Genomic DNA, 17,833 nt, shown 5'->3' on the forward strand with positions numbered 1-17,833 from the left:
TATGCATATGCAGCTATGCAAATTAAGTTACAAAGAACTATTCATTTCCTCAGCTGTACTGTCACATGGACAGTGCAGGTCTGGAACAGTCTACTGGCTAGCCCTGCTCTAAACCAAACCTTTAATTCCACAAGTATGTAACATTTAGTGTCTACAAAGTGAAGCCTCTCTTCTTTCCAAGGCTCCCACTTCCCTTTCTCTCCAGCCCTTGCTTCCCAGCAGTTAGCAAATAGCACTCACTGCTTTCTAGGACTCAAGGGTTTGCTGCTTAAATTGCTCCAACAGCTGTGTGTCGAGGCTATCTCCTTACCGCCCCCCCCCCCTTAAACCATCTCCCATATTGGCACAAAGGGGCTCTTACTTATATATGCAGGCATGCTCCTATCTTAGCTCCCAGCCTGCCTCTTGACTGAAGCCCAGGATCTTGTGGCTGACTCACAGGGCCCACGTAATCCAACCTTCTGCTTGTCATGTGCTCCCATCCTCAAGCAGCTTTCCTCCAATGCACAGCAGTAACTGGGAGTCTCCTTCAGCCTCCGCTTGCTGTTACTTGTTCGGGAAGTGTCCCTGAGCATCCCCACAGGGGTCTCCTAGCACAGCCTGTGGTTACTCTGCTCCCCAAGCAGCCTCCTTGGGTGGAGTTTGCCTTGCTCTGAAATTTCTCTTTTGTAGGTACAATACCTATAAGATTTTCCCCTGTGCTTAAAAATATCCAACAGATCACTGTTACTTAAAGGACAAAGTCCTGGACCTGCCATTCCTCTAGGCTGCTTCTAAGTATGGACTAGTGTGTTTCCTTAGCTCCCCTTACAATCCTGGCCATGTGAAGTCGCCTGTGCCACTTTGTGTCAGTAGTGTCTGCTGCTAATTAAATTCTCATTTCTTTGCTCTTCGGCCGAGGGGGCAGTTATTTACAAGTTTCCTCACAGACTGACCTTCCCTGACTCAGTGACACATTTTTGGTGGAAAGGACTGTCAGGTGACTATACTGAAAATGAAGGCACAGGCAGCTGGCCTGAGAGCATGGGTGGCAGAAGAGAGTTAAATAGCTAAGATTGCACATCTTTCTCTGAGACTGGGCTCAAGGAAGAAAGAAGAGTCAGTGAGGACAGAGGAGGCCGCCTGCCAGCACCTCACCTGTTGGTATCTCTGGCCACATCTTCATAGACACTCTGCACTCCGATCTCCAGCCTTGTGCAGCCGTAAGTCAACATGTCACTTAGGTGCCGCTTCATGCAATAATCAGGTCTGGTCTCAATTGTAATTCCAACACACTTTGTGAAGCTTCTCTCAGAATACCTGCAGAGCAGAAGTAAAATGACACACCTGGGGTCATTTCTTCCTAGCCTGCCTTCTCTTAGTTTTCCCAGGATGAGACAGTTAACTAAGAGTGTGGGCTCTGGAGCCAGATAGTGTAAGTTCAAGTCCCAGCTCTCCTACTCCCTCACCAGGCAGAAAGTAATTCTATTAACCTCTCTGGCCTTGGCATCTTCATCAAAAGGACGGCAACAACGGAACCCACACTTCAAAGAGCCGACACAACTGCACTGGTGCACCCCCATCTCATTCCCGTTATCATTATCATTCACACAGCTGGCTGAAGTCATAATCTTCTTGAAAACAGTGATTTCAACTGAGAAAAGCTATTTCTCCATTCCTAGCAACTGATTTCACATAAGCAAAAACCATCTGCATTACTTATTTCTCCCTGCATCATAGAGCCTTTTAGAATACAACAACAAGGGGCGGAGTAGGTAAGGGGAGCAATGTAGGCGGCAAGGATCATTCAGGTGAAATATCTTCTATGCACCTGGAAGACGCCTACCTTTAATGTGTAAAATGAGAGAGCGGTTTTTGGTCACTAAGTCAAGATACAGGATAGAGAGGACCGCCTTGGATTTAAGTTCTCTGAGATGTTGACCTTACTGTTGGCCCAAGGTCATATCATCTGTCAGGGCTCTGGTGAGGTAGGTGGCAGGAACTCAGTGATGGAGGACATTGTGAATGACACTGGGTCACTGACTATCAACAGAGAGGTGTCCTATATTTCATTTACACACGAAGACAGTGAAGCTCAACAGGCACCTTGTTCTGGGACACAATGAAAAAAGCTACGGGAGTTGAAGGTGGGTCTGCTTACTTAGACTCTCAGACTGAGAAGCCAGACTTCTGTCTGTCTGTACATCTCTAACCTAACTGTAACCATTCTTCTTGGCACCTTTCCATAATGTCCTCATGGAGGACAGGAAGTACATAATGTCACATGATAAACACAACCCATCTGCTCCTAACAGCAGTTACTGGACTTCAGAGAACTTGCTAAAATTAAAAGAAAAAAAGAAAAAAGGCAAATTATATTAAGATGCATGAAAGACAGAAGGTAGAAAGCTCTGAGTGTAGTTCAGAAAGTACCTGACAACATCCTAGGATCCAGAATCTAACATGTACCACAAACTATGCGTGCTATCAACTGGTATTTCTCAGAAGAAGTGGCTGTAGGCCAGAGAGCCTGGGCACAGTGACAGCTCCATCACTGGGAAAAACAAGAGAGCTGGCAACAGCAGCAATGGGAGTCTGCCTTGAGGAAGGGAAGAGCTACAAACTGATCTGTCTGTTACAGAGCATCATGGCGCATGGAGGCAGGCACACTGAGGAGGCTGCCGTAAGCATGACACCATCCATCACCTTGCAAATCAAAACAAAGTGCAGGACACAGAGGCAAACCTTACTCTCCAAAACCTAACTCCACCTCAGAAATGTCTTTCCTCTGGGGAAATGTGGAGAAAGAGAAAATAACTCAGAGTTTGAAAAGTCATTGGCAGCACACGCCTTTAATCCCAGCACTTGGAGGCAGAGGCAGTTGGATATTTGAGTTTGAGGCCAGCCTGCTTTACAGAGAAAGTTCCAGGACAGTCAAGGCTGCACAGAGAAACCCTGTCTTAAAGAACAAAAGAAAAGGGTCAGTATCTTCTGTTTCCTTTCAGAATTGTATTTCCATCTGAAAAGCAATGAAGTGGACATTCTTATCAAATCTGAACATTACAAACAACTGAGTACTGGGTCTTTGGTGAGCTATGGCGATTCTGTCGCTGCTATGTGTAGTCCAGGATCTTAGTAAATCTGCTGCCTTGTTTCAGAGATGGAAAGATATCTACCTAACTATTCTTTTTCATATGCTAATTCACGTACACAAGATGCTGCTTCATGTGAGCATTTCAGGGTCTGCTACATAATCCTCCCTCCATCCTGTGGGCAGCCACCTAACCAGTGCGCCTTTCTTCCAGGACCACAGTTGACACCTTACTTTCTGGGATTTCAGTCTTAGGTTCTGGGGCAGAGAGGAGCTGTCTCAACTTCTAACACCAGAGGCTGCAATTGGACTCAGTCTTCCTGCCAGGGCTACTGCTCTTTCTGACAGCTAGAGGACTGCCTTAGGAAGGCTGCAGGGATGCTCTGAACTACTCATTTCTCACAGGCCACCAAGGTGACAGCTATGTAGGAAGCTCACGCTCTCTAGGGAACATACAGTGCCGGAACTGTTCACAGTGAGAGTGGGTGGGTGGGGAGCAGGGCGGAGGGAAAGGAGAGCCCCACCTTAGAGATAAACCCATGCCACCTAGTCTTAACTCGGCTGAAAGACATCTCTTTTTCTGTGATATGCTCTCAGAGCCCTTGGTATGACAAGCTCCGTGTGCATCCACACTTATTTATGGACATGTCTGTTCCTCCTTTTAGACAGGGAGCTCTTAGAGGGTCCAACAATGTTAAGTATCTAATAGATTAGGAGTTCATCACTAACTCCTCCAATCAAACCAAAGAAATGAACATGAAGAATGAATAAATAAATCAGATGTAGCTAGGACAAAGGAGGACTTTCTCCCTTCCCATAGCCTCTAGTGATCTTGCTGCCTACTGTCCCTCTTGGAAATAGGAAAGGTAATTTGCATTAGGTCAGAGATTCTATAAGAACTAAAAACCTAGTTTTTATCCCAGAGCTGCTTCAGTCAAGCTATAGGACCCCAAACCCAATCCATTCAAGCCAAACCAACAATTAAATGAGGGCACAGAGATAAGAGATTAACTTCCATTAGTCACAGTCTACATTCGTCCCATCTCCACAGGCCTGGATGGGTCAACAGAGCTTAAAAGTTCTTTGGACTGATGCCACCTGGGGTTATCACTGTATGCCTCAGAACCACACCCGCAGAACAAATGTCCTTTTATAAACCATCACCATACCTGGACGATACCTCAATAAAATCGGATACATCTCACGCTGACATTAGGGAAGCTCTACACTGAAGACAGTAGGCTTAGAGGATGCACCTACCTCTTTTTTGAAATTGTAATCTAATTTCTTTCTGGAGACTGGTTATGTTAATGGGATCTAAGAGCCAACAGTTTCTGCCCAATATAACTGAAAAAGCCAAAAGGTAGTTTGATGTTTAAGGATGACTAGGAAAGGTCAGCTGGTGACACTGGAGCTTAGAAACTAGTCAGGTGCCCTAGTACATCAGTCAAGAGAGCATCCCTTGACATTCTTGTTTTTCTTTTTCCACAGCTGATAAAAACGCTTAACATTTTGTAGTCATGACCAGACAGCTGAGGAGCCAGGGGTCCCATAGTAGTAACAGAACACAGGTCACAGGCAAGGCACTTACAGAAAGCCGCCCCTGGCGGAAGGAGACGGCTAAGGGAAAACAGTGTGAATTCACCTTTTAGATAAATGTTACTCTAATCAAAGCCTCCAAGTCACAGATGTCAGCCAGGACCACCTGGGGTCAGTTTAGTCCCATCAAGTCATTCTATGACCCCAGGGAAATGGAAGCACGGAACAAATCTGTGCTTAAGTGGATGACAACAGGAAGTGATGGCAGATGCCTACCAGCCACAGAGACAAGTGCACTTATCTCCAAGCTACCGGGGAGGTTGAGGCAGGAGCTGGCCAGGAGCCAGCCTGGTAAAATCCTAATGAAGGCCATTCCCACTGCCCCCACCTCACACCCTTCAGGTACACACTACTTTCCATCAGATACTTACTACTCCTCTTAAAGACAGTCTCTAGCAAGAGATGCAGAGAAAACCAACTATACAGTATTATAAAGGAATGGAGCTCAGTGAAATTATTCTTGGTTAGTGAAAACTAGCATGGGGGATGACTAAGCTAGTAGACATAAATCCAACCAATATAAACTAGTTATCACTAATTATACTAGATGTTAACAGCACTATATACTGCAATCAAAAGGCACACATTATCAAGATGGGCAACTGTGCCCATTCCCTCCCTGACAAGTATTGTAGGTTTCTGCCTACAAGGAATCCACTTGCTCTATAAAGGCATATAAGGCTGGAAAGTAAATGAATGGAAAGGCATACAGGGTTGGCAGGAAGCACATGAGGCTCTATGGTAGAACTAACATCAAATAGAGACTAGTGGAGGCTGTTACGTCACCAAGGGCTGTGTGATCTATCTCTCTCCCTTTGCCTTTCAAGTCCATCATGAAGTGGCAGGTTTGTTCTGCCATAGTCTTCCTATCACATTCTAAAAATATAGCTTGGAACCTCCAAAACTGTGGGGAAAGACAGCAGACTTTCTCTGTCTAAGCTAACTCTGTCAGGTGCTATAGTGTTGCACAGCTCACTAACAGACCATCTGAGCTGTGCTCACACTCACTCAGCTGAGCTGACAGGCATCAGACACTGCAGAGTTTGCTTCCTTTGCACATATCATACTCATCAAGAGCACTTACACTGGCCATAAAACAAGTCTCTACTAACTAAACAAAGACAACAAAACCAAAACTGAAGTTGAACTGAATAGACGCTCTGAACAAAATGAAATAAAATCAGAAATCACTAAGATATCAAACAAAAACTCACTGTTCTGAAATGCAGAAATTAAACAATTTTTATACAATCCCTGGAATTGAAAAAGAATTAGAAAAGGTAATAGGGAAAACTTGACACTGAATAATTGAAATATAATATGATAATAACTTAAAATGTAAAACATGAAAATGTACAGCATTTGCATATAGAAATGTCCAGAATCTGGGCAGGTTGGTCTCTGAGTTCGAGGCCAGGCTGGTCTAAATAGTGAGACTCTATCTCAAAAAAGAAAGAAAGAAAAAAGGAGCTTAAAAAGAAACTTACTACTTTGAATATTTATATTAGAAAAGAAAAATGGTGGCCAAGGTTTTACAACTTAAGTAATCAGAGAAGAATAGCCCAGGGGACAGAAATATGTGTCACAGTTACAAGCACATACTGCTCTCCCAGAGGACCTGAGTTCATTCCTAACACCCCTTAATCCAGTTTCAGAAGAGCTGACATATCTTTCTGGCTTCTGCATACACATGCACATACATAAATGCAGGCACATAGACTAAAATACAAATAAAATGATAAATCATAAAAGGAAAACCAATAAATACCTTTACAGAAGACAGCTGGTAAAAAGTAAAGGACGTCTAAATAAACCAGGAGCCAGGCGTGCTCACGACGACCACAGCCAGCTCTCTTCCCAGAGTTTGTGCCCTACCTGTCATTTAAAAATATCCTAACGCTTTGACACTTTGTAAGATAAGCTGCCAGCAACAGTTAGTTCTCAATTTTACAAAGATGTGCAAAGGGCTCAGACTACCTACAGCAGCTTTACAAATCAATTACAAGTTAGAAGACATATATTATTTGTCTTCAAGACACACTAAAAAGCTACAGTGCTCAAAACAATGTGATATTTACTGGTCTACAAACCGAAACAGACAACAGCATTGCACTGTGTGGCCCATGAGAAATGAGAAAGGTGAGTTTTTAAAGAAACAATTCAGTCTCCATACTGGGGGTAGGGGGGGGTGGGAGGTGGGGAGGTGGGGGAGAGCCTTGACTCCTACTTCACAGTATACAAAAAAACTAATTCAAAGGGGATCAGAAAGCTAAATGTAAAAACTGAAACTTTAATTAGAAGACAACACGGGTGAGTAACCTTGTGCCCTGAGAATATGAGATGATTTATTAGTTACAATACAGAAAACAGTGATAAGGAAGAAAAAGATTGATCATCTTAATTCTGCCCCAAGAGATCATCAATAGAACAGTCAAGGTACAGACCGGGTTCTCAAACCAAGGACATGTAACAGCCCAACAACAACAACAGAAAAACAGAAAAAGATTAAACCCTTCACAAAGGAAATACAATCAGACAGCGCAAGCATACACTCAAGTGTTCAATGACATTAGTCATCAGGAAAATGCAAATTAAACCCACAATAGATGCTATTACACACCCACCAGAATGGCTAAAATTAAAAGGACTGACAGCAGCATGCACTGGTAGAGAGGCAGCACCACCAAGCGCTCGCCCATGAGTGCCAGGAGTACAAACAGCATACCCATTCCAGAAAAATGGCTGGCCTTTCTCATGAAACACTAACAAGCCTAGCAATTCTCCTTACTATCCAAGAGCATTCATACATTTAACCATAAAAAGACTTGTACCAAAATGGTCGGAGTTGTATTAATAATAAGCTGGAAGCAGCCCAGGTCCACAGACAGAAGGATGGATATACAAACTGTGGTCTACCCCCTACTGTGGTCTGTGTACCCAGCAGAATACTGCTTAGCATTAAAAATGGGCAACCATGGACTCACCTAACAACCCTGGTGAACCTCAAGCAACAGTCAGTGAAAGAGCCCCTCCACAGGAGACCAGATGATTAACAGTATGTGAAGTTCTACAATGGGTTTAATTCATGTACGGTGGGTGAAAAAACGTAAAAACCAGAATTGCTGATTCTGGGAAGCAAAAGTGAGGATTTTCTGGAGGAAAAGAAAGTAATTCTGGTGAGAGAAATCCTCTCCATTATTTATCTGCTTTCCTATGGTCTTGCTAAGAAGCCCAGGTTGTCCTCACATTTGAGATCCTTCTGCTTCTGCCTCCTGGTTGCTTCCCATGTTCTGAATCTCAACAGTGTTTTTGTTACACAGGTCTGTCCAAACGAATCAAGGGAAAAAACACCAAGCTGAATGCTAGTTTATACAATGCATGGCAGTGCATATGGGGAAGACCATGGAAGTTGCCAGTTGCTTCCAGACCTCTGATGGCTTCTTTTTGCTTTCTTTTTGATGGAATTAACTTTGGCATTCGGTACCCAGCATTACCTAGCATCCTAGCTCTCCCAGGATGTGTAAGGACATAGAGGATCTAAAGGCACTGATGAGGTGGGGAAAAGGAAGGAACGAAAATGAGTTTACAATTCCACAGGGAAAAGTGTGACTCATGCCTCCTTGATGGGTAACTACCCTTTTAAATTGCACCTTGTGAAAACAGCCAAGGAGCACTGAATACAAAACTGCTTCTGGGCAGAGCTGATTAAAAAGGAATAAAACTCCATTAGGAGCTTGCTCTGAGTTATCTGGCAACAGTCGCACTCTGGTGAATGGGTGACTCAGGTCCCACTGTGGTCTTTCTCCAAAGTGATGGTTTTTATAGGATGACAGTCATCAGTAATTGGCACTCTCTGGAGACCCAAAAATGCTCAGTCTAGCTGATGGGCTGAGTGATCAGCACTGGGTTCATTCACCAGCCTTCACAGTGGCCAGGCCTGCGCTGTCCTTGAGCAGGCTTGTGTTCCTTCACTTTCTGCCTGCAATGATTTCACAGACTTCCTGCTATCAACAGGCCACAATAACCAGGCTCACGCTGGTTTAAAATCTAATCCTAAACTTTTAAGTAAAAAGAACAAAACAAAACAAACCTTTAATCACTTGGGTTAGACACAGGAAGACCAAGGAGGGACAGCTGAGCTCATTAAACTGTGGCCCTAAGGATGTTTAACCTTCAACACTGGTGGCTCACCTGCCACCTCAAGGAGCTGTTAGCCTAGTTTAAAATGGCCCCTTGAAAAACATCCAATTGTCCTGAGCAAATGAGTGTCAGCGCCACAGCTGCGTGGGGAGAACAAGACACCTGCCAGGGCTCTGCAGTGAACCAGCTTCCATCAGAGGGAGGTAGGTGGCTCTTAGGGAAAACATCTATTTTTCCAAACATCTTTTCACAAAATAACAGACAGGAAGGCTGCCTACACATTCTGAAAAGAACACATCACACCAAAACCAGTTTTCCCAGGCTGCTCTTTAATTCACAACGATGCTAACATTTGAAAATAATTTTGTTCCTAGTTTAGTTCAGAAACTACTACTTCAAATGACATAAAATTTCCCCTGAACACTTTATTATAGGGAGTCATGTGAAGAATTTACCTCAACAAAGCAAGCAAAAGCTCACAAATCGGCATTTTTCATATTGCCTCACAAAGTACAGAGAGCAGGACAGCAGCCGAGTGGGCTGCAACTGAGCCCATGTTGCGCTGGCTTGCACTTCTATTCATTAGATTTGCTGCAATGAAGACTCAAGCCAGAGAAACATTTTTTAAACTAAAAGCAGAGTGCCCTCTTGAGGCAAAGAACAAAAACAAGCCCACACTGGCCCTGGCCAGACATCTGCAGAAGACACTTTCTTCCCTTAAGGACTTTTTTGGACAAACACATCGTGATCCGATTTTCTAACAAAAATAGATGACTTATGGTCAAATACTACAGGGCTCCAGAACTGAAGCTAGACTGCTGACATTTGAATTGATGACAATCTGAAAACTGTATCCCAGAAACTCTGCATCTGCTCAGTTGGTCTGCTCCATAGATGCTCAGGGCTCAAACCACACACGAAAAAGCTCAGAGCAAACTTACAGGGGAGGTATGCTCAAGATAGCTATAGCTGAACCCTATATATATAAACACACACACCCCTTCAACATATGACATATGAAACCTGTGTTGAGAAAAGGGGTCTGTCTATATGTACTCAAGCTTGGGAAGATTTCCTTACCTAAATTATTTTAAAATCTTTTACTTGTTTTTAAATTGTTATTGTGTGTGTGTGAACACGTGCATGCTATGGTTCTTGTGTGGAGTCAAAAAGACAGCTTTCAGCTCTCTTTCTACTGTGCTGTGGCAATGGCCCTCCAATCTGTGCTGCTGAGCTGTACACTCGAGGCTCGCTGGCCCTTGAGCTTCCATGTGACTCTTACCAGACTCCTGGCCCACAGCAGAAGGGCTGGGATTACAGGCACATGGCATGGACAAACCAGCTACATTTACAATGTTGTGTGCATGCATGCCGTGTGTGTGTGTGTGTGTGTGTGTGTGTGTGTGTGTGTGTACAGGTGAGTGTGCACATATGTGAGGAAGCCAGAGGACAACTTCAGGCTCATTCATAAGAGGAAGGGATTCAATGGTATTGAAGAGAATACTGCTAGGGCTTTTAGGGGTGAAGGAAGTCATCTGGGAACCCTGAGTTGCTGGAGCTGTAATGACGGCTACTTCCCCCGAATCGTACTTTATCTGAGGTATAATTTGACCCGTGAGTACAAAGAGGAGTGAGCTGAGTTCCATCATTTCTCCTCTCGAGTTTGGAAACTTCAGAGCTTTACTAAGCATGACTCACACTCATGAATGATCAGGGTTTGAATGGACAGTAAAAATAGATGCCATCTCCTCTAGTTACTGAGGTCCCTGTGGGAACAAGTCACACACCCTTAAGTCTAGACTCGGGAACAGAAAATTTACCTGTCATTTCTCAGTCAAACAAAACTACTTGCTCACCACACGCCATTCCAGAGGATAAATCCTTTATGCTGCTCCTCAAGCTACTCTTGACATTTATTTCAATCTATGAAATGTCTTCAATACACAGACCCAAAGGAAAGCAACCGGGGAAGAGACACACAGAGAGGCATGACCTCGATTGCAGGAGGTAACCCTACCAAGGTCACTCCTGGTCACCTTTGATGATATAAACTGACCACTCAAGACCATTCTAGTGTTTATTCAGGCTTTAGCTATAGGTAACAAAGCTGCCCTGAGCCTCAGTCCACACCTGACCTACTTATCACCACACAAAGGACTCAGAGGCACTATTTTACCTACCTGTAATCAGATGCAGGACATTCTCCTCCTCTTTCACAAAAGAGAAGCCGAAGTCTGAGTGCTAAGGGTGTCAGAAAGAGACTAGATAGATGCCTTTCAACATTCTGATGGTTCATAGCTGTAGATGTGCGCACTCTCGCGTGCCCACATCCTTGTATACACACAAACACACTTTTCACACACTTTTACACCTAGCAATTTCTAGCATTACAGCAAAGTTCAGGCTCTGAACGTGGCTTGGGGCTTCTATTCCTACTCTGCCATCAAGTACCTGTGCTAAGTCTGGGCACGTTGCTTTGGCCCTCAGGGCCTTGGACGCCTTACATGTAAAACAGGTGATCTGACCAGTTCACTCAAAGGCTTATTGTATGGAGTGAAACACAATGGACATTGTACACACAGCAAATGCAGGCCTTTTTTACTCCCAACTCTTCTTCCTCAGTGCTAACCTTGGCCCATGATGACCACAACACACAGACAGATATGGATGGACACATACATATGGAACCTATGGTATAATTCTGAACTTTTGCTTTTTGTCTTAGCATACTTTGGAGATGCAAAAATTCTCTTACTAGATAACATCATCCCTCCATGGAGCTGTGAATATTGCCTATGATTGAAAATCGCCATTGTGTACCTGTAGCCAAGACTTCTGGTTTTGGAACCTACCAGTCATCTCTACACACATCATGGACACTAAAAATATAACAAACCCAAATTTCCTCCCTTAAAGCTGAAAAACCCTATGGCTTTTCTGTCTTAGCATACGACATTCCCACCCAACTCCTCAGGTGTTATGCTTGGCTTTCCCCTAACCAGCCTGTTCTCCATCACCTCTGCCAGCACCCTTGTCTGAGCCAGTGATGAAGATGCTCACGGGCTTCTCATTCCCTCTTGTAAGACTCCAACCTGTTAGTCAGAAGGCAGTCAAATGATCTCTCCTGTTAATGAGATTCTATCACCACCCCCTTGGCTTGAAACAATTTCCTTCTGCATTTCACATGAATTCAGCTCCTTGATAGAATACACCATCTGGCCCATGTTCAGCCTTTCAACGTCACCTGAGGACATACCTTTGGTCACTGGAGTATAATCCAGTGGACCGTGGAAAGCCATGAGCTGTTTCCCCTCTTGTGCCCTCACTCTGCCCTCTGCACAAGTCTCAGACTCCTCTTCCTACAGCAGGTCTCTGTCACAGCAGTCCCTTCAAATCATAGCTTTTACTGTGTAAGACACTAAACTACAAAAGGACAGTGCCACAAAGACACAGACAGTTCTACCTTGCTCAATATGTTATGCCCAGGACCTGTAACTGCATAGATGGCATGGTGGTATGAATAAGAACAGCCCCCATGGGCTTACATATCTGAATGCTTAGTCAACAGGGAGTGGAACTCCTTTAAAGGATTAGAAGGAGTTAGGAGGTGTGGCCTTATTGGAGGAAGGGTGTTACTAGGGTGGGCTTTGAGGTTTCAAAAGCCCACACCAGGGCCAGGCTCTCTGTGCTTGTGATCAGGATGTAGGTCTCTGATACTTCTCCTACAGCATTCCTACATGCCGTTATGCTCTCTGCCATGTTGATAACTTACTAAGCCAGCCCCCAGTTAAATACTTTCTTTTGTAAGAGTTGCCTTGCTCATGGTGTTCTTCATGTTCTTCACTGCAATAGAACAGTAACTAAGCAGATAGGATCTAGTGGGACTGTAAATAATAATTTAAAATGTGCGTGAGTAGCTGCCCAGGTACCCCCAAATTTTTGAAAGCAAGTGTATTTTAAAACTTTCTGTAACTACTGACATTTATCTTAGCACTCTCCTGATAAAAAGTATGACATACTAGCTAACAAAGCTCACAGTTATCTTCTTTATTAATCAGAAAGAGTATAAAATCATGTTATGGTGTGGCTGTCTGCTCCTTCAAGCTCCACATTAAAACTGACACTGTGACAGTGCTGAGTAGTAATTATGAGAGGTGGGCAGGCTGAGGTCTCTGCCCTTGGGAATGGAACAACATTCTATGAAAGTGAGGCTCCCTGGTGCTTCATGACCTCTGATCGTACCCCATGAGGGGATGACAGGAGGCTCTTGCCAAACACTGTGCCCATGATACTGCACTTCCCAACCTCCAGAAACATAACATGGGACAGCTGCTCATTTCAAATTACCCAGGCTCGAGTATTCTGTTCTTGCAGTGCAAACAGACTAAGACAGCGATCATTCTTGAACAGCAAGTACTTGATAGTTAAGGATCGATTACAAATAACTTAGTGCTTAAGCAATGGTCATTTGTCCCATTGTTTCTTACAGCAGTGAGATGCTTCCGACAAAGATCACCCAGTCCTGGGCTGAGTTCAATCCCTGTAACCCACAATGGAAGGAGACGAGTGCTTCATAAAATGTGTCCTCTCATCCCCACAAGTGCACACGCATGTGCTGTCCTCTCTCCCTTTCTGTCTCTCTCCTACACTAAATAATTTTTAAAAAGAAAGAAGGAAGGAAGACAGGAAGGATGAATGGATAGCCTGTCCTCTTTGTGGGTAGACTGAAATTCAACCAGGCCAATCTAAACTAGTTTGAGTATGGACAGCTTAATCAGCCTGTGTCTGAAAAGATCTATGAACAAGTCAATCTATGAAAACATGACTATGCCAATGAAACATACTTGTTTCTTTTTAAAGGATTAGCTCAATGAAAATAATTCCTTCCTGCAAAAAAAAAAAAAAAAAAAAAAAGAGTATGAGGAATTCAGAATACATACACAGAACAGATCAAATCCCCGTAGGCGGCTGCTAGGAGGGTGAACAAATAGGCAATGGTTTCACAGAGTGAGAAATAGGGCTTCTTACTTGATTGCCTCGTGAATATTGTTTGAAGTATGGCCTGATAAAGCATCGTGTAAACTGCGGATGAAGTAATCTCTGTACTCTTCAGGAAGGGCCATGAACGTTCCACCCATCACGATGAACTCCACCTTATCCACACTGTGACCAAGCTGCTTTAGCTGGAAGAAGCACACACATCCATCAGAGTGTTGCTCCAGGGCTGCAGGACTTCCGATTTCATTTCAGTCTCTCGAGCACAGTTTATAAATGAAAAGCAGCAAAACACACCTTGCTAACTCCAAGGTTAGCAAGACCTGTGTTTAAAAAAGAAATGTCTGAAAGAAAAACAATTCCTGCTCAAATTAGATGGGAGACTGAGAAGTAAAACTAAACCAGACACCAGACTTTAATGCCAACAGTTAGGTAGCAATTTAACAACAGGAATTTAAGACATATATAACAGGTAACACAGAATATAATAAATTTAAAAAAATCTACGTAATATAGTATCAAATGCTGCAAATATTGATTACACATATGTCTTATGCCAGACTTCATGGTAAAAAGACACAATTGAGACTGAAACATTATCTGGACTTCATGTACAGGAAGAAAGATAAATACTAGATTAGACTGAGCCTTCAAGATGCAATTTAAAGCTGATTGTGGACACAGGCCTTCAAACTCCTTCTAGAAGACCAAAGTATGTAACTGACTATCTCAAAATGGAATACCCCATCTTTTCTACCACAGGGCAGAATGGCACTGTGTCAACTATAATAAGCCAGGATCTATGTTTTAAAATGTCTTGCTGTATTGTGTGAGGAAGCTATAGGATCAAATATGAACTAGAATATACTATGTAATGAATATCCACATAGACCTTTAAAAACAGTTGTTTCTATAAGTAGCAAATAGCAAGTGCTACCACTGTGTGTCTGAGTGAGCATGTGTATGTAGAGGATTATGTCTCTATCCATGGTTGCATACCAGGGGGAACATCAGAATCATGCTGGCAGCATCTATAAAAAGTGCTCTCCACCTGCAGAGGTGGAGACCCTGTGTCACTTTATTACTAAGTCCTCCAGACGACTCGACTGAACTTACCTAGAAAAGAACTGTTATTATATGTGACTATCCTAATATCTAAACCTAGGATCTTTAAAATTTTTTAGTAAACAAAATATTTCACACTTTGTTTAAACAGTTTTTCATCTTGTGATGGCTATTCTTGGTTGTCAGCCTGATGACAACTGAAATTAAAATCCAAATGGCTGGGCACACCTGTGAGAGATTTTTGTTTTATTTTGTTTTTGTGAAACAGGGTTTCTCTGTATAGTCCTGGAAGACAGATTTTTTTTTTTTAATTAAATCATTGAAGTAGAAGATTCACTTCTAATCTGGATCTTTACTCTGGGCCATGACCTTTACTGGATGCCTATATTAAGGACATACAAGAAGGAAGCAGTCTCTAGCTTCATCTGCTTGCCCCTCCCCCTTCATTGGTAAGTCTATTCCTTCACTGACATTAGAGCCTACTTCTTTAGGATTCCAGCGTATACTCAAGACCAGCTGAGCCATCCAGCCACATGGACTGAACAACTCCTGGATCCTTGGACCTTCCATTCATGGGCAGTGTATGTGTGTGTGTGTGTGTATGTGTGTGTGTGTGTGTGTGTGATACATATATACATACACACACACACATACACTCATTCTATAAGTTCTATTTCTCTAGAGAAGTCTAATACACATCTTAAATGAGTAGAATACTATGCCTGAAAAACAAAATTGAAGTCAAAATCAGTTTAGAATATGCAATGGTTTGTATATGCTTGGTACCAGGGACTGGAATATTGCTGTGAGAGACCTGACCAAGGCAAGTCTTATAAGGACAACATTTAATTGGTCTGGCTTACAGATTCAGAGGTTCAGTCCATTAACATCAAGGTGGGAGCATGGCAGCAACTAGGCAGGCATGGTGCAGCAGAGCTGAGAGTTCTACATCTTCATCTGAAGGCTGCTAGTGGAAGACTACCAGGCAGCTACAACTAGGGTCTTAAAGCCCACACCCATAGTGACACACCTACTCCAACAAGGCCACCCCTCCTAATAGTGCCACTTCCTGGCCCAAGCATATTCAAACCATCCCAGAACATGTTTTCCTAAGGTATGTGGGCTCCCCGTGTGGGGTCCTCTGACTGCTGACTCTTGCCCTCACTTGTGCTTGCATCATTAGATCTGGGTGGTGTTCAATAATGAACCGCCACACAAACCCAGAAGCAACTTAGGTACTGCACACTCCTTTCTATTTGTCTTACCATGTTGATTATTGCAACTTCCAATGCTTACATTTTAGTGCTTGCAAAGTTAAGTTTAGACTTCTTGAGAAGTTCAAGGTCACCTGTTTTTAACCAGCTATGTTAATATATAAAACCCACCCCCTTTAAGGCACAACTAGGGAGTTTTGATGGAGTTATGCACCACCACAGTCATGACACAGAACAAGTCCACCATCTCCAATCAGCTGCTCATACTGCTGTAAATCCCCTGCTCTCCCTGAGCACACTGCCACAACACTTCTTGATCTGGCTCTGGAAGCTCAATCCTTTGCCGACTGTTAAAGAACTTTTACACACTTCCAGAAGTGACCTCCATCAAAGTGAAAGGACACAACAGTCTCTAAGCAGTTTAAGTCTGACCACACACAGCACACAGTCTCTCCTTCAGATGAGCATAAACTTTGCTCTTTTCATCATACTTCACAATGACTCCAAATCAAGCAACTGCAACATCTCTGAAGTGAAAAAAACAAAAAACAAAAAAAAAAAACAAAAAAACCAAAAACAATCTAAACAGCCTCTTTACCTGCTCTATCCGGTGTCTTGTCTGCAGATAAGGGTCATATCTAGCACGGATAGCTCTCATGGAAGTTGGCTAAGTAAACAAGGAGAAAAAAATTATGTAGCATTAATATAAAATTAAAAAAAAAAAAAGAGTGCAAAGTAGTGAAGGGCTGTGTTAAAGGAAATATTCTATGGTTTTGAAGACTAAAGCCACCTCTCCTGTCCCAGTTTCTAGTCTGTCTTAGCAAGGTGCCGAGCATCTAGCTAGTCCCATCCCACACTGTTGAGCATACCTCAACAGCAAGGCATCACACTCACTTTCTGTGGAAATGCGATGACACCCAAAGTGTAGTGCATACACAGAGATGGGCACACATACACAAGCATCCCACAGCAGAATGCTCTTTGCACGAGGCCCTTAACTATACATGTTTTCTAAGGGCTCAGTGAGTGGTCTTGATGTCACTGTCATACAGTGGGTACTCTACAGTGATGACAGCGCAGTTCCCTAGCATCAAAGGTTCTTTGTCTTTTTCCAGCAGGTGGAGACTGTTATGGTGATCTGCAGCTGGTCAGAACACAGAGATTAAGTGACAGTAGAATGCCTAACTGATACAGCTACAGCACAGCCACTACACCTAAGGCTCAGGGAAAGGGGTCAGAGGACTAGGCAGTGTCTTCTCAACATGACAGCGAGATCTGCACAATGACAATACCAGCTGACATGCAACATGGACAGTATTTCCTAAGGCCCCGAACCACGCTCATGAGTTACAGGCAATTAGTGGTGCTGAGACAGGGAGAATCAGTTTTCTTCAGTGAGGAGCTCTCTGACAGACGATCCAACTCCCAGTGGTCAGACCTAAACACCTGTAGTCTTTGTGCTTTCCAGGTGAGACAGGAAGACTATCAAAGGATTGAAGCCAATCTGAGTTACAATGAGACATGTATGGGGAAAAAATACGTGTGTGTGTGTGTGTGTGTGTGTGTGTGTGTGAGAGAGAGAGAGAGAGAGAGAGAGAGAGAGAGAGAGAGAGAGAGAGAGAGAAAAGCAAAGCAGTATTTTATCACATTATTTAATATGTAAAAACAAAAAACAAGAGTAAAAAATCTGAACCATGGGATACAAAGGTCAGAGTGGCTGCTCACTAATGTTACCTCCCTGTCAGCTGTC

General features: G+C 43.3%; 1 protein-coding gene across 2 annotated transcripts in view; it reads right to left on the reverse strand.

Annotated features, from left to right (window-relative positions):
* Positions 1-17,833, reverse strand: part of Elp3 (elongator acetyltransferase complex subunit 3) — a 62,546-nt gene that overhangs the window by 33,649 nt on the left and 11,064 nt on the right. For both annotated transcript variants that reach the window (XM_021181880.2, XM_021181881.2), the window contains exons 6-8: positions 16,682-16,750; positions 13,838-13,992; positions 1,138-1,299 (exon numbers count right to left, since the gene is read on the reverse strand). In XM_021181880.2, coding sequence (XP_021037539.1) covers positions 1,138-1,299; positions 13,838-13,992; positions 16,682-16,750 — 386 coding nt within the window. The remainder of the gene's footprint in view (positions 1-1,137; positions 1,300-13,837; positions 13,993-16,681; positions 16,751-17,833) is intronic.

This window comes from Mus caroli, unplaced genomic scaffold (assembly GCF_978045245.1).
Source record: "Mus caroli unplaced genomic scaffold, Mus_caroli_1 scaffold_12, whole genome shotgun sequence".
Classification (NCBI taxonomy): Eukaryota; Metazoa; Chordata; class Mammalia; order Rodentia; family Muridae; genus Mus; species Mus caroli.